This window comes from Pelophylax lessonae (genome assembly GCF_965119305.1).
Source record: "Pelophylax lessonae genome assembly, chromosome: 2".
Lineage (NCBI taxonomy): Eukaryota > Metazoa > Chordata > Amphibia > Anura > Ranidae > Pelophylax > Pelophylax lessonae.
The window spans coordinates 628,795,964-628,819,942 of NC_138769.1; the positions used below are offsets into that span (position 1 = coordinate 628,795,964).

The 23,979-nt window shown below is 48.5% G+C and overlaps 1 protein-coding gene across 1 annotated transcript in view; it reads right to left on the reverse strand.

The window, feature by feature from the left end:
- Positions 1–23,979, reverse strand: part of USP12 (ubiquitin specific peptidase 12) — a 185,210-nt gene that overhangs the window by 63,793 nt on the left and 97,438 nt on the right. Inside the window, exon 3 of the mRNA XM_082245502.1 lies at positions 10,228–10,441. Coding sequence (XP_082101628.1) covers positions 10,228–10,441 — 214 coding nt within the window. The remainder of the gene's footprint in view (positions 1–10,227; positions 10,442–23,979) is intronic.

Genomic DNA, 23,979 nt, shown 5'->3' on the forward strand with positions numbered 1-23,979 from the left:
GAGGAAACACAAAAAACTGACGAATGGTGGGTGAAGCCTCCTTTTATAATCTGGTGGATGGGGTGTTTCCTGATGAGGAGAGGGAGGAGCCCATCTCTCTAAGGTGCTGTTCTGAAAGACGTTTTAGGGAAAAATGGTTGCCTATAGAAAGTAATGGGAGGCTTCGGGAAAATGGCCGCCGACATGGCGCCAAAACACACCACATACAATGCTGTATATGCACCCACAGTGAAGCCAGACATGCTGCCCACACCTAAAATGGCGGACCGGCGGTGTTTAACCCCGCAGCGGTCGCCGCACGTGTCTGTACCTCCAAAAAGCACCCTAAAGTGACACAGGAGAGGGACCCCTACAAACCCACACAGCGCACAGGCTGTGAGGGAGCCCAAAAATGCACAGACATGAGGGGATAACACAGACACACAGGACTGCCAGCCCCAGACAGAGGCCCCACACAGAATGTACTTACCTGTACCCGATGGCGTGGGGTGCCTCTCATCGACGGGAAACCGCCCACCCTCAGATGGCAGGGGTGCCGTCAGCCAAAAACGCAGGACGCTAACAGTGCACGGAGAACCGTGGGGAAACGTCCAGGTGAGGTAGCCACCTCGCAGGCTTGCATCCCTGAGGAAAGGGATGGGTCATTTGCGAGGCCAGGGCGAACACATAGCCTGCTAAACGCTCGATGGCGGGCTGAGATTCCATCAGGCCCTCTGTCCTGGATAAACCCAGGACGACCAGTCCGACTCCCAGCTCCACAACGCCGTCATCATCTTGAAGAAGTGACTAACTAAAAGCTGAGAAATAAACAGCTAGTAAATGTGAAAAAAAAAAAACACATTCCCTGAAATAAAATCATAAAGAAAAAAAGAAGAAGGCTGAGACTGTAGCCCCAGCACAGGGAGAGCCTATCTCACTCCTAACTAGGCAGAAGACAAACTGAGTTGGGATGGCTGATTGCAGGGGGGTATTGGACCAGTGGGACAGCCCCCATAGGTGTGTCTATGTAAATGCTTTGTTTTTAACAAGTATTATGCCTAGCTTGCTCCTATGGATAAGAGGTCAATACCCATTGGTGAAGACTGTATGAGTGGGCGGCGACTGTCGGAGGACGTAAGAGAAAAAAAAGATTAGATAGGTACAGGAGTCTGTCAATGCTGGGCATACTGGACATTCCTTCCTCAATGCTCTCTTCCTCCTTAGTTACTGAGCTCATTACACCAAAAGGTGCATGGCTAAGGCATTTTTGTATGGATGGGCATAGCCCGATGAAAACTAGTTTGACATCAGGTCTGCCTAGCTTTTGATCAACAGCGCATAGCCTTGGGCGGCTCTATGACTGCTATTTGGTTCAAGATCAGCTTTTTAATTTGCCCACTGCAATACGCTGTCATTTAAAAGTAAGGAAGACCAGATGGCCCTCCACCCATTCACTGACAAGTCATTGCCCAAATGAAGGCAAAGCCATATTTAGATAATATCACCACTATCCCCAGCCCCTTTATTCATAAAATTTGATAATGCTTGAGGAATCTCTCAGCCAACAACTGAAGTGGAGGGCTCAAGTGGTTAGCAAAAGATTCGTAATCATTCTAGATAATGTTACTAATAGTTTGGCTTAATTGTTTGCCATCATTGTTAAATCAACTACCAGGAGATGGGAGATTTTCCACTGGGTGTGTCTCCATCACACCCAGTGGAAAAAAACAAATTCTCAACAACACTGCAAATTTTTTAGTTTTGACTGATTTTTCAGTAATCTGTATTGAGATGGTCGACTGAACAGGTGATAGATTGAAAGTGGTTGCTTGAAACTATGCAATCATATTTTTGATTACCTATTAAAGTGTATGTTAACATTAAATCGATTTCAGATATGTGCTGGGTTTACATGCTCTTTGCTGTAAATGTAGCCTATAGTATTTGTTTCTTAGGTAGTAAATATCTGGTGATCCTGGCAGTCACTATTCTTTTCTGTTTTAAACTGACAACACCAAGGATGAAAGCAGATCTGTACTAGGGTGGTCAGTTTAAGTCTGTGCTTTCTACTTGGAAGCTACATGATCCTGCCAGCCCCCCTTCTTTTCTGTTTTAAACGAAAACACCAAAGGACAGAAGCAGATCCGTCATAGTGTGATCAGTTTGCATTCATGCCTTATACTAGACAACTACAGGATGCTGTGCCTACACATGGCATGCCTATACTTACATGGTCAGACTCCTACTGACACCTGTACAGACCAAGTAACATCAGTTGGGATGTGACATTGGCAGATGATGAACAAGGAGGCACCTGTGTGAATCTCTTCTACATTGTAGACAGAAATGCATGGTCAAGCTGCTGCAAATTTTAAGTGATAGCAGTTGGGGTATGGGACATCAGCAGAAGCTGCCAATTATCATAAGTAGTCCCCTCCCCCACCCCTTAGAGACAAGAATACAGTGCTACTCACCGGTCATGTGGCCCCTTGTTATCAATTTAAATAATATATTTACAATAGTTTTTATTTTTGTTTTAATAAAACTATCCAAGTTTACAGTTACACATGAGTGCTAGCTGGAAAACAAAAAGTAACTAGATGAAAAAGACAAGTGCATTCCTAGAGCTGCTGACACTGCAGCTTAATTTTGAGTCCATCTCTCCTGAGACATAGAGGTAAGTGAAAAAACTGAATTTTTGTAAAATTTTACCTGTAAAATTCCTTTCTCTCCGACAGTCGCCGCCTCTTCATATTCGTCACAATGGGGTAATTGACCTTTCTCCGTAGGAGTAGCTAGGCAACAGAATATGTCAATATTAAATCTTTTAACATATCCCACCCCCAGGGGGTGGTCCCCTCAGTCAATACCCTCTTGCTTCCTGTTCCATACCTCAGTTTCAGTAGAATAGCAGTAGAGTACATAAACAAACCCCAAAATAGGGGCGGGGGCGGCGACTGTCGGAGGACTCAGAGAAAGGAATTTTACAGGTAAGACTTTACAAAAATTCAGTTTTCTCTTACGTCCTCCCGACAGTCGCCGCCTCTTCATATTCGTCACAATGGGGACGTCCCAGAGCAGTGCAAACATGAGGGGTGGGAAACGCAGCCGCGCCTAAGGCAACGCAGTCTCCACATCAGAGAAAGTAACCTTACCAAAGGAAGGAAACCAGCTGGGCAGCATGAGAAAAACTTTGCTCAACAGGAGCAACAACCCAGGAAGAACAAATAACCTAGGGATAAAAACATCCCAAACAGCCAAGGGCCCAAAAACAATGGGCCTTAAGGTACTGCCGCACTAAGAACCTTGCGGCCAAAGGAAGCATCTGCCGATGCCTGAACATCCACTTTGTAGATGATGACAGGCCCAAGACGTACTCAGAGATCTAGTAGAGTGCGCCTTCACAGGCATAGGAGGAACTTTCCCCTTCAAAGCATATGCCTGCTCAATGGTCTGTCTGATCCATTTGGCGATGGTAGAAGCCGACGCCGCCATGCCCTTCCGAGGTCCCTCAGGAAGGACAAAGAGAGAATCCGTCTTGCGGAAGGATTTTGTCAAATTCAGGTAAACCCTGATCGCCCTAACAACATCCAAAGAATGTAAGGCCACCTCCTTCGGATGCTTAGGCTCCGCGCAAAGCGAAGGCAAGACAATGTCCTCATTGAGGTGAAATTCCGAAATCCTTTTCGGAAGAAAAGAAGGATTAGTTCGCAAGACCACCTTATCCAAGTGGAGTACCAGATACGGAGACCTGCAGGACAAAGCCGCCAGCTCCGAAACTCTGCGAGCCGAAGTGATCACCACCAAAAAAGCGACCTTCTTGGACAACAGAGGCAACGAGATCTCCCTGATTTTTTCAAAAGGAGCATGTTGTAACACGGACAGAACAAGGTTCAAGTCCCATGGAGGCAAAGGCTCCCTCCTAGGAGGGACCAGGTGTCGTACCCCTTGAACAAAGGTGCCAACCAGAGAATTAGACGCCACAGGGCGTTGAAAAAGAACGGCCAGAGCAGAAATCTGACCCTTAATCGTGGCCAACGCCAAACGCTGGTCCACGCCCGTTTGAAGAAAAGCCAACACTCTCGAAACCGAGTATGAGCGAGGGGAATACCCCCTGGACTCACACCAGGCAAAATAGGCCTTCCAAGTACGGTAGTATATTTTCCCCGAAGAGGCCTTTCTAGCATTGATCAAAGTATGAATGACCTACGGAGAGAGACCCCTATCCTTCAGGACCTCGGTCTCAACAGCCAGGCCGTCAAAGCCAGCGACTGTAAAGCAGGATGGAATATCGGTCCTTGAGACAGAAGATCTTCCCGAAGAGGCAGACGCCATGGAGCGTCGACCGCCAGATTCACGAGGTCTGCGTACCAAGACCAGCGAGGCCAGTCTGGCGCCACCAGAATCACCGTTTTTGGTTCAGAGGACAACCTGCGAAGGAACCGGGACAGCAACTGAATTGGTGGGAATGCATACACCAGCCGATACTGATGCCACTGAGCCACTAACGCGTCTGACGCGTCTGCCCGAGGATCGCGCGTCCTTGCCACGAACCTTCCCACCTTGTTGTTCAGACAAGACGCGAACAGGTCCACATCCGAAAGACCCCACTTCGCGCACAACATCTGGAAGACCTCCGGGTGGAGCGACCATTCGCCCTGGTCCAGAGTCTGGCGGCTCAGATAATCCGCCTGCCAGTTGTCCACCCCTGGAATGTGAACTGCCGTTATCGCCGGGACGTGCGTCTCGGCCCAAGACAGAATGTCGGCCACTTCCCGAGCCGCTCGAGCACTCCTGGTGCCCCCTTGGTGGTCGATGTAGGCCACCGCTGTGGCATTGTCCGTCTGAACCCGAACCGGACAGCCCTGAAGCCTGTCCGTCCAGCGTAGAAGGCAAAGATTTATCGCCCGCAATTCCAGAATGTTGATCGGAAGGGAAGATTCCTCCTCCGACCAAGTTCCCTGGGCGGATAGAACGCCCAGAACACCACCCCAGCCCGACAGGCTGGCATCTGTGGTGATCACCGTCCACGAAAGCGGACGAAAAGACTTGCCCCCCGACACCGCCGGGGACTGCAGCCACCACAGAAGAATGCTTCTCGTGCGAGGACTCAACGATATCTGAAGATCCAGAGATTGTGGTCGCCCGTCCCACCTGGGACAGGATCTCCGCCTGGAGATCCCTCGTGTGAAACTGGGCGAATGGAATCGCCTCGAAAGCCGAGACCATCAAACCTAAACACCTCATGCCCGTCCGAAGGGATGAGCACGGAAGTTCCCGAAGGGATCTGACTTCGTCCTGAAGCGTTTTGAGCTTGTCTTCCGGTAGGAAGACTCTTGCCTGAACCGAATCCAGAATCATACCCAGATAGGGAAGACGAACCGACGGGCACAGCGTCGATTTTGGGAAGTTTATCGTCCAACCAAACTCCTGCAGAGTTTGCATCGTGACGGACAGGTCCTTCACCAGACCCTGACTGGTCGCAGACCGAACCAGAATGTCGTCCAGATACCCCAGGATTGAGATACCCTGGGCTCTCAGTAAGGCCAGAACCGGTGCAAGCACCTTAGTGAAAACCCGCGGAGCCGAAGCGAGACCGAAGGGTAACGCCACAAATTGATAATGATCCTCCGCAATGGCAAAACGAAGGTACCTTTGGTGACCCTCGAAAATGGGGATGTGTAGGTACGCATCCTTCAAGTCGATGGAGGCCATGAATTCTCCTGGAACTAGAGCAGCCACCACCGAGCGCAGGGATTCCATGCGGAACTTGCGAACCCGCACAAAGCGGTTCAGAGCTTTCAAGTCCAGAATTGGACGTACCTTGCCCTCCTTTCTGGGCACAGTGAACAGATTTGAATAAAACCCCCGAAATCTGTCCCGATGAGGCACCGGTACCACCACTCCCTGAGCCCGCAGGTCCTGCACCGCCAGGTGCAGATCCCGCAAACGCTCCGGAGACAGTTGAAAGTTTGAGGGAAAAAACCTGTTCGCCGGCCGAGACAGGAACTCGATCTTGTACCCGGATCGAACGATCTCCTGAACCCACCTGTCCCGAACGCGGGCCAGCCAGGGTTGAAGAAAACCGAGCAAACGTCCCCCCACCCCAGAACTGGGTGAGGGCGTCCCTTCAGGCCGCGTTATGGGCAGCGGAACCGGACTGGCCGGACTTCTGCTTACCTGCCCACAGTTTCTTTTGGGAGCCTTGACCCTTGAAGGGTTTGACCTTATAGTGCGACCGAAAGGCACGAAAGGACCCCTGAGGGGGCCTAAACGAAGCGTGCTTCTTACCTTGAGCGCCCTTAGCCTTGTGAGATTGGGGCAAGAGCGTGCTCTTACCCCCAGAGATCCCCTTAATCAGCGTATCCAGTGAGTCGCCAAAAAGACGAGATCCCGAATAGGGCAAATTAGCCAAAGTATTGTGAGACGATTGGTCCACAGACCAACATTTTAGCCAAATCAAACAGCGTGTCAACACCACCACGCTGTGCACACGTGCAGCCAAAGGAATTACATCCAATTCCGCATCACACAAATACATGACCCCCTGATGGATCTGATCCACCATTGCCAAAGTCGTCGGCGGGGCAGAATCAGCCACCAGGACGCGCCTGAGTACTTGCGTCCAATCCGCGACAGCCTGAGCTGCCATAAGGGAAGCAAAAATAGCTTCTAGCATGGAACCGGTAACCGAGTAAGTATGACGGGCAAGAGACTCCAGTCTCCTGTCCGTAGGTTCCCGAAACACCGGGGTATCCTCTGCCGGAATCGCAGTAGATTTATTCAAAACCGCCACCGCGTGATCCACCGGAGGCGGCACACACCAACGTTCATCAGTGGCGGGTGTGAAGGGATAACGCAGCTTGAACCTACTCGGCACAGCAAAAGGTTTCTTTAGATTGCGCCATTGTTTACTAACAGCGCGCTGAAACTCCTCAGTACAAGGAAAAACCTGCAATGTTTTGCGCCTCCGCTGTGTCCCATAAGAAGCCAGAACGGCAGGTGGACACGGTTCATCCTGTAAATGCAGCGTTTGTTTGATAGAAGCAACCAATTCATCCATGATTGCAAGCTCTTCAGACGAGCCAGGGGGAGAATCATCAACCCCCTCAACCTCTGCATCCCCCTCCGACCCTGCAAAGTCCAGGGACGAACGGGACCCCGATAAGGGGACCCCAGCCATAGCAGCCCCATCACCTTCGCCCTCTGAATCGGAGGATATTGAAACTCTGGGCCGTTTAGTGGATTGAGCAGCCACAAGCATTTGCACCTGAGCAGCCAGGTTAGCCACAACTGTGGCCAAATCGCCCCCCTCAGGGGAAACAGCAGCAGCCCCTTGACCACCCAGTAAAGGGGGAGGAAATTTGCTTTCCTGAGAATCCATGCCCCCAGAAGTGTGTAGGAGAAAAAAAGGGTAACTGCCCCTTTAAAAGCGCGGCGAGCGCAGTCCACCGCTCACACACACCTGCACAAGTCGACCCCCACAGGGAAAACTACAAACTTAGGCAAGGACACAGGACTAAGGAGGATAAAAACCTGGAGAGATCACTGCTGCTGCTGTATCGATCGGTGTGCCCAGGGAAAAGGAAGTGATGTACCAGAAGCCGCTCCTATAAAGCCTATGGAAGGCTACAAGAAAATGGCCGCCGGGGGAGGAGGTAAATACAGTGCTACATGAGGCCGGAGCGATCGCCGCCAAAATGGCGGCGTTTGGCGCCAAAATGCCGCTCCCAGCTTATAGGAGAAGCCCTCATAAGCCTGTAGTTAACATTAAAATGGCGGACCGCAGCAGCGGCCGCCGCATGTTGCACAAAACATGTACCACAGCATGCCCTACAACATATAGCATGTCACACAGAGAAATCACACAGTTAGTAACACAGAACAGTGTATCACAGCCCCCCTCCTCGCAGCCCACAGCAGCATCCAGACAGGGAGTCCCACAGTGTGAACAGACATGCAGGGTTACACAGTCCCAGACTGACACCCACTAAACAGACAGGTCCCCACACAGAGTACACTTACCTTCTGAATGGCGTGGGGAACCTGCACAAGCGATCAAGCCACTGCACATGTGACAGGGAGAGTCGCAGCCAAGACGCAGAAGAACTGCGGTGCGAAACCGCATGGCGTCCAGTGAGGTAGCCACCTCACCACAGCATCCCTGCAGCGAACAGGGATGGGTCGTTCACCAATGCCAGGAAAAAATACCTGACTGAACGCTCGATGGCAGGCTGGGAAGCCACTGGCCCACAACCTGCGACCAGGGGGGCCAGCCCGAGACCCAGCCCGCATGATCCTCTTCATCAGAAGAACTAACTAATGCTGACAAAAGTAACAGCTAAGTAAAGAGAGAGAAAAAAACTCAAATATAATCAAAAAGAAGATAAAGGCTGAGACAAAATGCCCCAGCACAGAAACAGCCAGCTAACTCCTAACAGCTAGTCAATGAAACTGAGGTATGGAACAGGAAGCAGGAGGGTATTGACTGAGGGGACCACCCCCTGGGGGTGGGATATGTTAAAAGCTTTAATATTGACATATTCTGTTGCCTAGCTACTCCTACGGAGAAAGGTCAATTACCCCATTGTGACGAATATGAAGAGGCGGCGACTGTCGGAGGACGTAAGAGAAAAATACATTCATAGGGCTATTGATACTGTAGCTAGATTGCCAATCAGTCTGAACACTCTTTTCCAAAACAAAAAAGTGAATGAAACAAATGTATCCACAGAGCTGATGATGTTGCATCTTACCTGTCATCCCATGCATGATCTCCTCCAAGATTTCCACCACTGCCTGGAAATAGCTCACCCGATGGGTAGTTCTAGAAGCAACTACTAATGTCCACAACAGTATATAGGCTCACTTGCATGTCTTGGAAGAGTTTGTGCACAGAGGGAAAGGCAATCAAGCTATATTTCTTAAGACAGTTTCTGGCAGATGGACGTTTTTATCTATTTGAAAAGCAGTTTTTTTTTTCCACTTTCCATGTAAGTGCAATTGTCCCAATAAATCTATATTTTGTCACTGGTCTCCACTATTGAGAGTATTCTTTTCGTCCCTCATTTTGTGCTGTGATGTGCAAATGGTCTCAAGGTTTACATGTAAGGGCAAGTGCATTGGCGTGACAGATTGTTTGTGATGACATCCCATTGCACTCTGATTTCCTCTAAGTGTTGCAAGCATTGTGACTATGCTGGATATTTTACAAGTTCAGGTAAGCTCCCATCTGCTTTCACTGAGGTGGTGTGATGTGCTCACTATTTGGGAACTGAATGATTTCTATCCTCCACTAATGTGAAGGGGATTCCCCTCTCCCAATTGGGAACTTGCATGTCTTTGGACTCTTGATGGGTTTTCCTAAGGATATTTTTGTATTTGCTGTATTTGAAATGACACTTTGTATTCATTTACCGCACTTATTGATTGCACACTGAAGTATACATTTTGAGCACTTAAAGTGGAGTTTCAACCTCAAAATGAAAATTTGACATCCGCTTGCTCCAAGTAACCTGAAAAAGAATTGAATCATCACGATTTTATTTTTCGCTTTACTTACCTTGTTTTTGAAGAAAATATACTTACCTTCCTTCCACTTCCTCCCTCTTCAGCCGCGGCCCGCCCCGTTTCTTCCTGCTTGCAATGTCTCCTGGGAGCCGAACGGCATCGCTCCCAGGAGTCAATGCGTCTGCACCAGCCCTGCTAGTCACTTCCGATGCAGGCACATCATTCCCTGCTAAACAGCTTCTGGGCATGCCCAGAAGCTGTGCAGGGATGACGCGCCTGCACCGGAATTGACGAGCAGGGCCGATGCAGGGCATTCTGGGACTCCGTCACCAAAGAGGACACCGAAGAGGACACTCTAGCTTCAGCTGCCCACACCTGAGATGGCAGCGCTGGACAAGACATTTTTTAAGGTAAGTATTTCTTCTAAAAAGGTAAGTGAACCCGGGGACAGTTCAGAGGCTATCATTGCTGAAATGCACTAGCCCTGACTGTCCCGGGGTATTTTTATTAAAAGAAATTTTAGGCGGCCGGAACTCCGCTTTAAATTTATTAGCACCATTTATTGTATTATGTTGCATCATTTATTATAATACAAGGTATAGCGCTGCACTTTTTGGTTTGTAAACTTTTATAGAGCGGACAAGTTACACAGCACTTTACATTGTACATTCACATGTATCGCAGTTTCAAAATGTTCACCTAAGTGATCTAATTCATAAAATAGTGAGATATACTTACCATTTTCTTTGCGTAAGCGGGTAATGAACTTCTTTGGAGGAATCACTCCAACCTTCTTTTTCTGAGTGGCAATGCTGTGGAAGAGGTCCGCTAAGCACGTGAGAAGATTTTCTTTTTTTCTCGGTTGGCTTTTGTAGGCAAGGACTTTTTCCCGGAATGGGCGGCAGAAATAAAGTGCTTGAAGAACTGAGTTACAGTAGCAGGTGTTCCCAAACTGAATGTGCAGAAAACAGAAACACAGTCAGTTATGTATGAAAAGCCAAATCAAAAGACAAAGTAAAATACTCCCCCTCTCAAAACTGTGTAGGCAGTTTAAAAAAAAAAAAAAAAAAGATTGGAAAAAGAACAGAATTTGATTTGGTTGCTGTTGGCATTTTCACTTTAGTAATCTTTCAACCTGTAGGAATCTGCTACATTCATCTTCCAATCATTGGTCACAAAACAAACAATTAGACTGAGTTCACACTGGCATTAAAAGCAGGCATTTGTGGGGCGTGAAAAATGCCCCTTAAATGCCTATGCACAAGATACAATTGACAGCACACAGTTCTGTTCACATTTTAAAAACAAGGAGTAGGCCAGAAAGCCGGCCGCCGCGTCCTTAACAACCAATTTGCAATCAGCTGTTCCCCGCTGACAGAAAAACAAAAATTGCATAGGGTCGCGCCCCCCCCCCCCAGTCCATACCAGGCCCTTTGGTGTGATATGGATTTTAGGAAGGAAAAAACGGCGTTGGGTCCCCCTTCCCCCACAAAATCCACGCAAGACCCTTATTTTATTTGAGCATGCTGCCTGGCAGGTCAGGAAGGGGGGGGGGGGGGGGGGGGGGGGGATGAGTGAGCGCCCCCCTGTCCCTCTCCTGGACCATACTAGGCCATATGCCCTCAACATGGGGGGGGGTGCTTTAGGACAGGAGGGCTCTGTGCCCCAAAGCCCTATCCATTCACTCAAAAAAAAAAAAAAAAGTGTAGCGTTACAAAAAACAAAGATGGTTTTTGACAAGTCCTTTATTAACCACTTCCATACAGAGCAGTTTGACACCCTTCCTGCCCAGACCAATTTTCAGCTTTCAGCACTCTCACACTTTGAATGACAATTGCTCAGTCATGCTACACTGTAACCAAACAAAATTTTTATCATTTTTTTCACACAAATAGAGCTTTCTTTTGGTGGTATTTGATCACAACTGGGGGTTTTTTTTTTCGTGATATATGCAAAAAAAGAGCAAAAATTTTGAAAAAAAAACACTTTTTTAGTTTCAATTATGAAATTTTGCAAAAAATAAATTTTTCTTCATACATTTGGGCCAAAATGTATACTGCTACATGTCTCTGGTAAAATTAACCCAAATTAGTGTATATTATTTAGTCTGTGTGAAAGTTATTGAGTCTAGAAGCTATGGTACCAATTACTGAAAATTGATCACACCAGATGTACTGACTGCCTATCTCCTTTCTTGAGGCCCTGAAATGTCAGGACAGTACAAATACCGACCAAATGACCCCTTTTTGTAAAGTAGACAGTCCAAGGTATTTAGTAAGAGGCATGGTGAGTTTTTTGAAGTTGTAATTTTTTCCCACAATTCTTGGGAAAATGAAGAAAAAAATTTTTTTTCTTTTTTTTCCCACAAAGTTGTCAATTTATAAGCTATTTCTAACACATAGCATGTACACAGCAAAAATTACACCCAAAAATACATTCTGCTACTCCTTCCGAGTATGGCGATACCACATGTGTGAGACTTTTACACAGCCTGGCCACAAAAAGAGACTCCACGTTCAAGAAGCACCTTCAGGCGTTCTAGGAGCATAAATACACATAAAACTTTCTTACTACCTATCACACTTTCCAAGGCCCTAGAGCACCAATACAATGGAAAAGTCCACAAAATGACCCCATTTTGGAAAGCAAACACTCCAACGTATAGTCTATGAGGCATTATGGGTCGTTTGAACATATTTTTTTCCACAGGTTTTTGGAAAATGTGGGAAAAAAATGAAAACTTTTTTTTTTTTTTACACAAAGTTGTCAATTTATAGGATATTCCTAACACATAGCATGTACACAGCAAAAATGACACCCCAAAATACATTCTGCCACTCCTCCTGAGTATGGCAATACCACATGTGTGAGACTTTTTCACAGCCTAGCCATATAGAGGGGCCTAACATCCAAGGAGCATCATCATGCATCCTAGCCACTTGCCTAGGCCTATTTTTGACATTTGGTGTTTACAAGCTAAAATCAGTTGTTTTGCTAGAAAACTGCTTAGAACCCCCAAACATTATTTATTATTTTTTTTAGCAGAGACCCTAGAGAATAAAATGGAGATTATTGCAATATTTTTTTATCACACCGTATTTGCGTAGCGGTCTTCCAAACGCAATTTTTTGGGAAAAAATTCACTTTTTTTAATTAAAAAATAAGAAACCAGTAAAGTTAGCCCAATTTTTTTCCATAATGTGAAAGATAATGTTACGCCGAGTAAATAGATACCCAACATGTCATGTTTCAAAATTGCGCACGCTCACGGAATGGTGACAAACTTTGGTACTTAAAAATCCCCATAGGCGACAATTTAAAAATTTCTACAGGTTGCCATCTTTGAGTTACAGAGGAGGTCTAGGGCTCAAATTATTCCCCTTGCTCTAACGATCGCGGCGATACCTCACATGTGTGGTTTGAACACCGTTTACATATGTGGGCGGGGTTTCTGTATGCATTCGCTTCTGCGCGCGAGCTAACGGGGACAGGGCGCTTTAATTTTTTTTTTTTTTTACTATTTATTTTATTATTTTTTATTTTTACACCGTTTAAAAAAAAAAAAAAAATTGATCATTTTTATTTCTATTAAAAGAAATGTAAATATTCTTCGTAATAGAAATAGGCACGACAGGACCTCTTTTTTGTGAGATCTGGGGTCAAAAAGTCCTCAGATCTCACAAGTACACTAAAAGATAGAAAAAAAAAAAAAATAAATAAAATAATAATATAAAATGAAAAAAAAAAAAAAAAAAGGACCTTTAAACCGGTTGCTAGGCAACAACATTTTCCGTAGCTCCGGTCCTCCAAGACCATAGAGTCAAGTGAGGGCAAGCTTGCCCTCACTCGACATCCTGTCTGAGGATTCGGGACCGGATCGTTTTCCCCGCTGCCGGCGGGTCCGGTAAGCGGGGAAAAGGACCGGAACGCGTCGGGAGGGGGGGGGCGCCTCTTCCGCCATCCCGGAAGGGTGATCCCACGGCGAATCCGCCGCTGGGACCACCCTTATCGGAAAGCCAACCGTCCACCGTTTAAAAAAATACCAGGGTTATGGCAGCTATCTGCTGCCATAACACCGGTATTTAGGTTTAAACGGAGGACGTATATAAACCTTTTTGGACTTGGACATGGTGGCTGTATGAAGGGTGACAGGTACTCGGGTACTTTGTTGGGCAGGTGACAGGTACTCTGGTACTGATGAGCAGGTGGCAGGTACTCGGGTACTCCGATAGGCAGGTGACAGGTACTCGGGTACTCTGATGGGCAGGTGATAGGTACTGATGAGTAGTACTCACTGACTGATAGGTGATAGGTGATACTGTACTGCTGGGTACTGATGATCAGTACTGATACGTGATAGGTACTGATGAGTAGTACTTGGGTACTTCAGGCGTCAGGTACTCTGATGAGCAGGTGGAAGGTACTCGGGTACTCTGATGGGTAGGTGACAGGTACTCAGGTACTCTGATGACGGGTACTCCGTTGACAGGTACTCAAAGTACCCGAGTACCTGTCATCAGAGTACCCGAGTACCCGTCATCAGAGTACCCGAGTACCCGTCATCAGAGTACCCGAGTACCCGTCATCAGAGTACCCGAGTACCTGTCATCAGAGTACCCGAGTACCCGTCATCAGAGTACTCGAGTACCCGTCATCAGAGTACTCGAGTACCCGTCATCAGAGTACCCGAGTACCCGTCATCAGAGTACCAGAGTACCTGTCATCAGAGTACCCGAGTACCTGTCATCAGAGTACCCGAGTACCCGTCATCAGAGTACCCGAGTACCCGTCATCAGAGTACCCGAGTACCTGTCATCAGAGTACCCGTCAGAGTACCCGAGTACCTGTCATCAGAGTACCCGTCAGAGTACCCGAGTACCTGTCATCAGAGTACCTGAGTACCTGTCATCAGAGTACCTGAGTACCTGTCACCAGCCCATCAGAGTACCCAAGTACCTGTCATCTGAGTACCTGATGGGCTGGTGACAGGTACTCGGGTACTTTGATGGGCTAGTGACAGGTGCTCTTTATTGGGGGGGGGGGGGCAATCAGTGTGTTTAGGGTGCACTGTAGTTGGTAACTAGCTGTTACCACAATCTCCTCCTCACACAGGATCAGTGTGTGAGGAGAACACGGTGACAGCTAGTTACCGTGTTCTCTGTTGACATTTGTGACTGGCTGTGATTGGACACAGCCGGTCACGTGGTAAAGAGCCAATTTCATTGGCTCTTTACCTAGATCGGGGATCGACTCTGTCCGAGGGACGAGCCTCGTCCCCGATCGCTGCTCTGCGCGCCCGCGGGGGCGCGCATTGCAGAGAGAACGAGCGGCTCGTGCTGGAGCCGCTCATGTGATCGGCTGTGATTGACACAGCCGATCACGTGGTAAACAGCCAATTTCTATTGGCTGTTTACCTTGATCAGGGATGGGCTATGTCCGAGGGACGAGCCTCATCCCTGATCGCGCCGCTGCGCGCCGCCGGGGGCGCGCAGTAGCAGCTAGAACGGGCCGACGTCATATGACGGCGGCCCGGATCTAGACAACCACTTTGCCGACGTCATTTTACATGACTCGGTATGGAAGTGGTTAAAGAATGTCCCCCGTCGTAGTCCCAACGAGTCTTCTTTTTATGGTCTTCTGTCTCCGGTCTTCTCCCTCCGCTGTCATCTCCTTCCGGTGAGGTCTTCTCCTTCCTTCGATGTCATAATTTACTTCTGCCGCCGCCAACCCGCTCAAAATAAAAAAAAAATCAAGTCCTGCTCCGGTTATCGCTCCCGCTGTTATGCCAGCTAAGCCGGCTGACAGCTCTTATATACCTATGTGGCGTAGCCACCCGGAGACTCCACCCCTTGTGACGTCACGCTGTATTTTTTTTTTTTTTAAATTTGACGTGGGGGTTCTCTTTGGCCCTTTGGGTCTGGTATGGACTGGGGGGAGCCCACTGACAGCTAATGACTCATCAATAGTTAAGGACGCGGCAGCCGACTTTCCGGCCCGCTCCTTAGCAACCAGCTATTGTAGGCATTTGTGGTGCTGTTTTAACAAGCCAAAGCGTTTGTAAACTGCGCCACAAATGTACATAGGGCATTTAGGGGGAGCATTATTAACCGCACCTATTAACGTGCATTAACGCTATAGGAGCATTTGTCAAGCATCAGTTTGTTGATCGAGTGTGAATGAGCCCTTACGGCAGCTAATCTAGTCAAGAAAATAGTGGCAATATTAAGCAAGCCATGGACAAGATAAGTATGTGCAAAAGAACCTGTTAAATGCCCATATACAGTTAGGATCTGGTATTGCTAACAGAGAATCTGCTGTGATCTTAAATATCCGGGCTGAACCGGGATCTCAAGCATGGTAAACCAATGGATCGCTACATGTTTCGCTTACAGCTTCCTCAGGAGATCCTATTGGTACTGGGAGATACAGTATAATTACAAAATGCATACATCCGTTTCCACATCATAATCATTAATCTATCATGTTATATTTTTACACATTAAACATATTCAGTATCTCACGAAATTGAGTACACCCCTCACATTTTTGTAAATATTTTATTATATTCTTTTCATGTGACAACGTTGAAGAAATTACACTTTGCTACAATGTAAAGTAGTGAGTGTACAGCGTGTATAACAGTGTAAATTTGCTGTCTCCTCAAAATAACTCAACACACAGCCATTATTGTCTAAACCACAGGCAACAAAAGTGAGTACACCCCTAAGTGAAAATGTCCTAATTGGGCCCAATTAGCCATTTTCCCTCCCTGGTGTCATGTGACTCAGTGTTACAAGGTCTCGGGTGTGAAAGGGGAGCAGGTAGGTGTGTTAAATTTGGTGTTATCACTCTCACTCTCTCATACTGGTCACTGGAAGTTCAACATGGCACCTCAACCTCATGGCAAAGAACTCTGAGGATCTGAAAAAAAAAAATGCTGCTCTACATAAAGATGGCCTAGGCTATAAGAATATTGCCAAGACCCTGAAACTGAGCTGCAGCACGGTGGCCAAGACCACACAGCGGTTTAACAGGACAGGTTCCACTCAGAACACGCCTCACCATAGTCGACCAAAGAAGTTGAGTGCGCGTGCTCAGCGTCATATTCAGAGGTTTTCTTTGGGAAATAGACGTATGATTGCTGCCAGCATTGCTGCAGAGTTTAAAGGAGTGGGGGGTCAGCCTGTCAGTGCTAAGACCATACGCCGCACACTGCATCAAGTTGGTCTGCATGGCTGTCGTCCCAGAAGGAAGCCTCTTCTAAAGATGATGCACAAGAAAGCCCGCAAACAGTTTGCTGAAGACAAGCAGACTAAGGATATGGATTACTGGAACAATGTCCTGTGGTTTGATGAGACCTAGATAAACCTATTTGGTTCAGATGCTGTCAAGCATGTATGGTGGCAACCAGGTAAGGAGTACAAAGACAAGTATGTCTTGCCAACAGTCAACCATGGTGGTGGGAGTGTCATGGTCTGGAGTTGCATGACACTCCCACTTTGCTACAATACTTTTGTAGCAAAGTGTCATTTCTTCAGTGTAGTCAAATGAAAAGATATAATAAAATATTTACAAAAATGTAAGGGGTGTACTCACTTTTGTGAGATACTGTATAGTGTAGTATAGGTGTGAATAAGTATATATATATTTCTTATTTTCATTCCAAATGGAGGCGTTTATATACATGATACACAAAAATTGACAAAGGTCACACTTGTCAGTCATATAGATATGTTTCAATTTAAGATATCTAAAATTTTAGACTTCAGACTCACTTTCCAAAGTGGCCACCGATAGAGGAGTAAATTCTGGTCACAAATAGAGTAGTGTAGGTGTCGTCACAGCGATCCCAGGGGTCCCCCATATCACCGCTTCTATCTAGCGTGGTGGGCGTGGGGAGGGAGTTGCATCTTCCGCAGTTATTTTCTCCTCCCATACATATATGGGGGAGACACGGAGACAATCCCGAGTGGAGGTCTCTCGAATTCCCCATTTGGAGGGGCATCTCACGCTAGGGATCGGTACGCAATGAAGCAGCGGCTCCATATTCCAAAAGGTCAGTTTCTGCACTATGCCCAGGAGGTACACCAGATATGCTATGATAATTTTACACTACAGGGATTTACTGCTAGTGTTTTTTTGTCTATTATGTCTAGATAGAAGCAGTGATACGGGGGACCCTCGGGATCGCTGTGATGACACCTACACTACTCTCTATATTCGTGACCAGAATTTACCCTTCTATCAGTGGCCACTCAGAAAGTGAGTCTAAAATTTCAAAATTTTCATATTTTAGATTGAAACATATATGACTAATAAGAGTGTGACCTTTGGCATATTTGAGTATAATGTACATAAACATGAGCAACCACATTTTCCCTGTTCACTACTACGGGGGAATGCCTCCATTTGGAAGGAAAATAAGATATATACATACATATATATATATATATATACATACACACACACACACATATATATATATATATATATATATATATATATATATATATATATATATATATTTATTTATATTGATTCACACCTACACTATATACCGTATTACCGTATTTTTTGCTCCATAAGACACACTCCCTCCCCCCCCCCCCCCAAGAAAAAAAATTGGGGGAAATATCTGTGCGTCTTCTGGAGAGAATACCAACTAAATACCTACATGTTGGGTACCGGGTGGTCCGCGTATACTGATCCCGAGTCTGCCGGCTCAGCGGTCAGTTTCTAGAACGGAGCTGCTACTTCCTGTATAGGCTCGGCTCACAGGCTGAGTGATATCAGATGCACTCCGCCTGTGATAGGAAGAGCCATACACAGGAAGCAGCGGCTTTGCTTTATACTGTAGCCGCATGCTTCCTCCCGGGCTCAGCCACAGACCTAAAAGCAAATCTACCGTATACTGTGTTTACCCACACTGAGCATTATACTCACCACTGAGACCAGTATTACCTGGCTGTCAGCAGTACCCATCAGCAGTGCCAGTCAGGATTACCCGCCAGCAGTACCCACCACCAGAGAAATACCACCACCTCATTCTACATACTGTACAAGGATGATAAAGCGGAAAAGACTAGCATAAAAATTGAATTTTTGTAAAATCTTACCGTAAAATTCCATTCTTTCTCCGAGTCCTCCGACAGTCGTCGCCCACTCATACAGTCGTCACCAATGGGTATTGACTTCCGCTGCGCAGGAGTAGCTAGGCATAAGACTTGTTAGTATTAGTAACAAAAGCTTTTAGCATAGACACACCCATGGGGGCTGTCCCACTGGTCAATACCCCCCCTGCATTAAGCCATCCCAACTCAGTTCAGTAGCATAGCAGTAAGTGTACAAGAACCCCAAAAGAGGGGCGGGGGCTGCGACTGTCGGAGGACTCAGAGGAAGGAATTTTACGGTAAGATTTTACAAAAATTCCATTTTCTCTTACGTCCTTCGACAGTCGCCGCCCACTCATACAGTCGTCACCAATGGGATGTCCCAAAGCATTGTAGACATGAGGGGTGGGAGACGCAACCGTATAAAAGGCAACGCAGTACCCACATCAGAGAAAGGAACCTTACACGCACAGTAAGAGAACCCTCTGGGCAACAGAAAGAGGCTCAACAGGAGCAACAGCCCAGGAAAGCAAATAACCCAGGGGATAAACAACCCCAACAGCCAGGGACAAAAAACAAGGAGTGCACAGACGACCAAGTCGCAGCCTTGCACACCTGGGCCACCGAGGCTTGATGCCGGTCTACTCAAAAGACCTGGTAGAGTGCGCCTTAACAGGGAAGGGTGGAACCCGTTCCTTCAAAGCATAGGCCTGTACAATGGTCTGTCTGATCCATTTGGCAATGGTCGCTGCAGATGCAGCCATGCCCTTCCGAGGTCCCTCAGGAAGAACAAAGAGGGAATAAGACTTCCGAAAGGATTCAGTGGACGACAGGTAAACCCTGATCGCCCTGACAACATCCAAGGAATGCAATGCAACCTCCTTAGGATGCTTCGGCTTCGCACAGAGCGAAGGTAAAACAATGTCCTCATTAAGGTGAAAGTCAGAGACCAGCTTAGGGAGAAAAGATGGAGGTCGCAAGACCACCTTATCCCTGTGAACCACCAAATAAGGAGAGCGGCAAGACAACGCCGCCAGCTCAGACACACTGCGAGCCGAAGTGATCGCCACCAAAAAGGCAACCTTTTTTAGACAGCAGAGGCAATGAGATCTCCCGGATATTTTCAAAGGGAGCACGCTACAACACGGACAGAACCAAGTTAAAGTCCCATGGCGGCAAAGGCTCCCTCCGAGGAGGGGCCAAATGTTGCACACCTTGAATGAAGGTGCGAATTAAGGAATGAGACGCCACAGGGCGCTGAAAAAGAACAGCCAGTGCAGATACCTGGCCCTTTATCGTGGCCAGCGCCAGGCGCTGGTCCACACCAGTCTAAAGGAAAGCCAACACTCTCGTCACCGAGTATGAGCAAGGAGAACACCCCCTGGACTCACACCAGACAAAATAGGCTTTCCAGGTACGGTAATAAATTTTACCAGACAAGGCTTTCCTAGCCTTGATCAAAGTAGGAACAACCTCTGGGGAGAGACCCCTGTCTCTCAGGACGTGGCTTTCAACAGCCATGCCGTTAAAGCCAGCGACTGTAAAGCAGGATGGAAGATCGGTCCCTGAGACAGTAGATCTTTCCGCAGCGGCAGCCGCCAAGGAGGCCCGACAGCTAGGTGAACGATGTCCGCATACCAGGACCGGCGTGGCCAGTCCGGTGCCACCAGAATCACCAAGTTCAGTTCCGAGGCCAGCCTGCGAAGGAACCTGGACAACAACTGAATCGGAGGAAAGGCATACATCAGACGATACTGATGCCAAGGGGCCACCAACGCATCCGAGGCGTCCGCCCCGAGGATCGCCCGTTCTTGCCACAAACCTTTCCACCTTGTGATTTAGCCGAGACGCGAACAGATCCACATCTGGGGATCCCCACTTCGCACACAGCATTTGGAAGACCTCTGGGTGTAGGGACCATTCTCCCTGGTCCAGGGTAGATAGTCGGCCTGCCAATTCTCCACACCCGGAATGTGAACTGCCGATATTGCCGGGACATGAGTCTCGGCCCAAGACAGAATGTCGGTCACCTCTCAGGCCGCCCGGGCACTCCTGGTGCCCCCTTGGTGGTTGATGTAAGCCACCGCGGTAGCATTGTCCGACTGTACCCGAACAGGACGGCCCCGAAGTCGATCCGACCACTGGAGGAGACAGAGTTTGATCGCTCTTAATTCTAATTTGTTGATTGGAAGGGAGGATTCCTCCGCCGACCAAATGCCCTGGGCAGACAGGTTGCCCAGGACTCCACCCCAGCCTGACAGGCTGGCATCCGTGGTAATTACTGTCCACAGTAACGGACGGAAGGATCTTCCTTCCGACACAGCCGGGGACTGAAGCCACCACAGAAGATTCCTTCTGGTCTGGTGACTCAAAGAGACCCTCAGATCCAAGGACTGAGGAAGTCTGTGCCACCTGGCCAGAATCTCCGCTTGGAGAGATCGAGTGTGAAACTGAGCCAACGGGATCGCCTCGAAGGCAGATACCATTAACCCCAGGCACCGCATACAGGTTCTGAGCGACGAGGACTGGTTGTCCCTGAGGGACCTGACCTCGTTTTGAAGGGTCCGGAGCTTGTCCTCCGGCAGAAATACCTTCGCTTGAGCAGAGTCCAGAATCATTCCCAGATAGGGAAGGTGAACCGAAGGAGACGTCGACTTCTGAACGTCGACGGTCCATCCGAATTCCTGAAGCGTCTGCACCGTAGTTGACAGATCGCACGTCAGGCTCTGACTGGCCCTCGATCTTAACAGGAGATCGTCCAGATATCCCAAGACCGCAATGCCCTGTGCCCTCTCAACAGGCCCAGAACAGGTGCCAGCACTTTGGTAAAGACCCTTGGAGCCGAAGCGAGATCGAAAGGTAACGCTACAAACTGATAGTGGTCCTCCGTTATGGCGAACCGGAGGTACCTCTGATGACCCTCGAAAATGGAGATGTGCAGGTACGCATCCTTAAGGTCGATAGAGGCCAGGAATTCCCCTGGACTCAGGGAGGCCACCACAGAGCGGAGGGATTCAATGTAGAACTTCGGAACGCGCACAAAGCGATTCAGAGCTTTTAGGTCCAGGATTGGATGTACCTTGCCCTCCTTTCTGGGCACAGTGAACAGATTGGAGTAAAACCCCCGAAACCTGTCCCAATGAGGCACCGGGACAATCACCCCCTGGGTCAGGAGATCTTGCACTGCTTGATGCAGGTCCTGTAAGCGCCCTGGGGTCAACAGAAGATTTGAGGGAAAAAATCTGTCCACCGGCCATGAAAGGAATTCGATCTTGTATCCTGATCGAATGATTTCCTGAACCCACCTGTCCGGAATATGGAGCAGCCAAGCATGGAGGAAACCGCGCAAAGGTCCCCCCACCCCTGAAACGGGTGAGGGCGTCCCTTCAGGCAGAGGCGGGCTGAGCCGTCGTGCCGGCATGCCCGGACTTTTGCTTACCCGCCCAGGGCTTCTTCTGGCCACCTTGGCCTTTGAAAGGTTTGCCCTTGAATTGTGACTTAAAGGCACAAAAGGCCAAAGTCGCACCAAAGTATCCAAAGTACTTCACCAAAGTATCCAAAGCCTCGCCAAAAAGGCGAGACCCAGCATAAGGAAAGTCAGCCACTGTTTTCCGTGACGTCTGGTCAGCCGACCATCTCTTCAGCCAGATCAGTCGACGGTTAAGCACCGCGACACTCAACAGGCTAAAGGGGCCTCATTTAAGGCCGCATCGCACAAAAACATGACCCCTTGATGAATCTGGTCCACCATTTTCAGCATAGCAGGTGGGGCAGAATCAGACACGAGAGTGCGTCTAAGCACCTTAGTCCAGTCCGCCACCGCCTGAGCCACCATGACAGAAGGGAAAATCGGTTGGAGCATAGAGCCCGCCACCGTATAGGCATGACGGGCCAGAGACTCCAACGTCCTGTCCGTAGGATCCCGGAACACCGGGGTATGCTCAGTGGGAACCAGGGTAGCCTTGTTCAACACGACCACAGCGTGATCCACCTGGGGGGCCACGCCACAGCGCGCCTCCGTAGAAGGCGCAAAGGGGTACAGCAGTTTAAGCTGACTAGGCACCGTGAAAGGGTGTTTTAAACTGCGCCATTGTTCATTCACTGTGTGATGAAACTCAGCGGGGCAGGGAAAAACCTGCGCCGACTTGCGGGCCCTAAGTGTCCCAAAAGAGGACACAATGGCCGGAGGAGTGGGCTCATCCTCCAAATGTAGTGTTTCTTTAACAGAAGAAATCAACTCATCCATGAGTGCGCGTTCTTCAGGCGACCCCGGGGGAGACACATCAACCCCCTCCACATCCGCCTCCCCCTCAGACCCCAGAGGGTCCAGGGACAAGCGAGACCCTGAAAAGGGCACACCCGCCAGAGCAGCCACATCACCATCTGAATCAGAGGAGAGAGAATCTGGGCCTTTTCCTAGCAGCACGTTCAGCCATCAGCACCTCCATTTTTGACACTAAAGACGCCACTACAGCGGCCAAATTGGGTATAACGGGGGGTTCCGCAGAACTGGGGTCCCCCACCAAGGCTGGAGGGAATTTGCTGTCCTGAGAATCCATTGCCAAAACAATGAGAAAAAAAGTACTGGCCCTTTAAAAGCGCTGCGGATAGCACAGCCCACCGCTATAATCACAGTGTACACAGACCCCCAAAAAGGGAGAAAACTGAGCCAGGAAGGATAGAACAGAGAGATATGGAAGAGACAGTCTGCAGAGCCCCACAGTGTGTTACCACACCGATCGCTGCTCCAGAGGAAAAGGAAGTGAGGTCACCAGAAGCTGAACTATATGCTGCAAGGCCCAGGGAAAATGGCTGCCCATAGAAGTGAATGGAGTGAATGGAAGGCTTCGGCAAGATGGCCGCCATGTGCTCGGAACGATCGTTCTGCCACACACAAGATGGCATCGGTTGGCGCCAAAACACTACATAGCAAGCTATTGTGAAAGCCCATAGTGAAGCCGGACATGCTGCCCACATCCAAAATGGCGGACCGCGCGGTTTTCGGCCGCCTCACACAGTCTGCATCTCCCAAAACACCAGAAAGTGACACAGGAGAGGGGCCCCCACACCACACAGCGCCAGCAGTGAATTAAAGCGGACCCCAGCAGGGATCGAATCAGGGAGCCCCACAAACGCACAGACATGAGGGGACACGCAGCAACACAGGACTGCCACCCCAGACAGAGGCCCCACACAGAAAGTACTTACCTGTACCGGATGGCGTGGGGTGCCTCAACGGAAAGCCTCTGTCCTCATATGACAGGGAATGCCGCCAGCCAAAAACGCAGGACACTGCAGCACAGGACCGCAGATACGTCCAGTGAGGTAGCCACCTCACAGGCTGCATCCCTGCTGCGAGCAGGGATGGGTCGTTCATAGC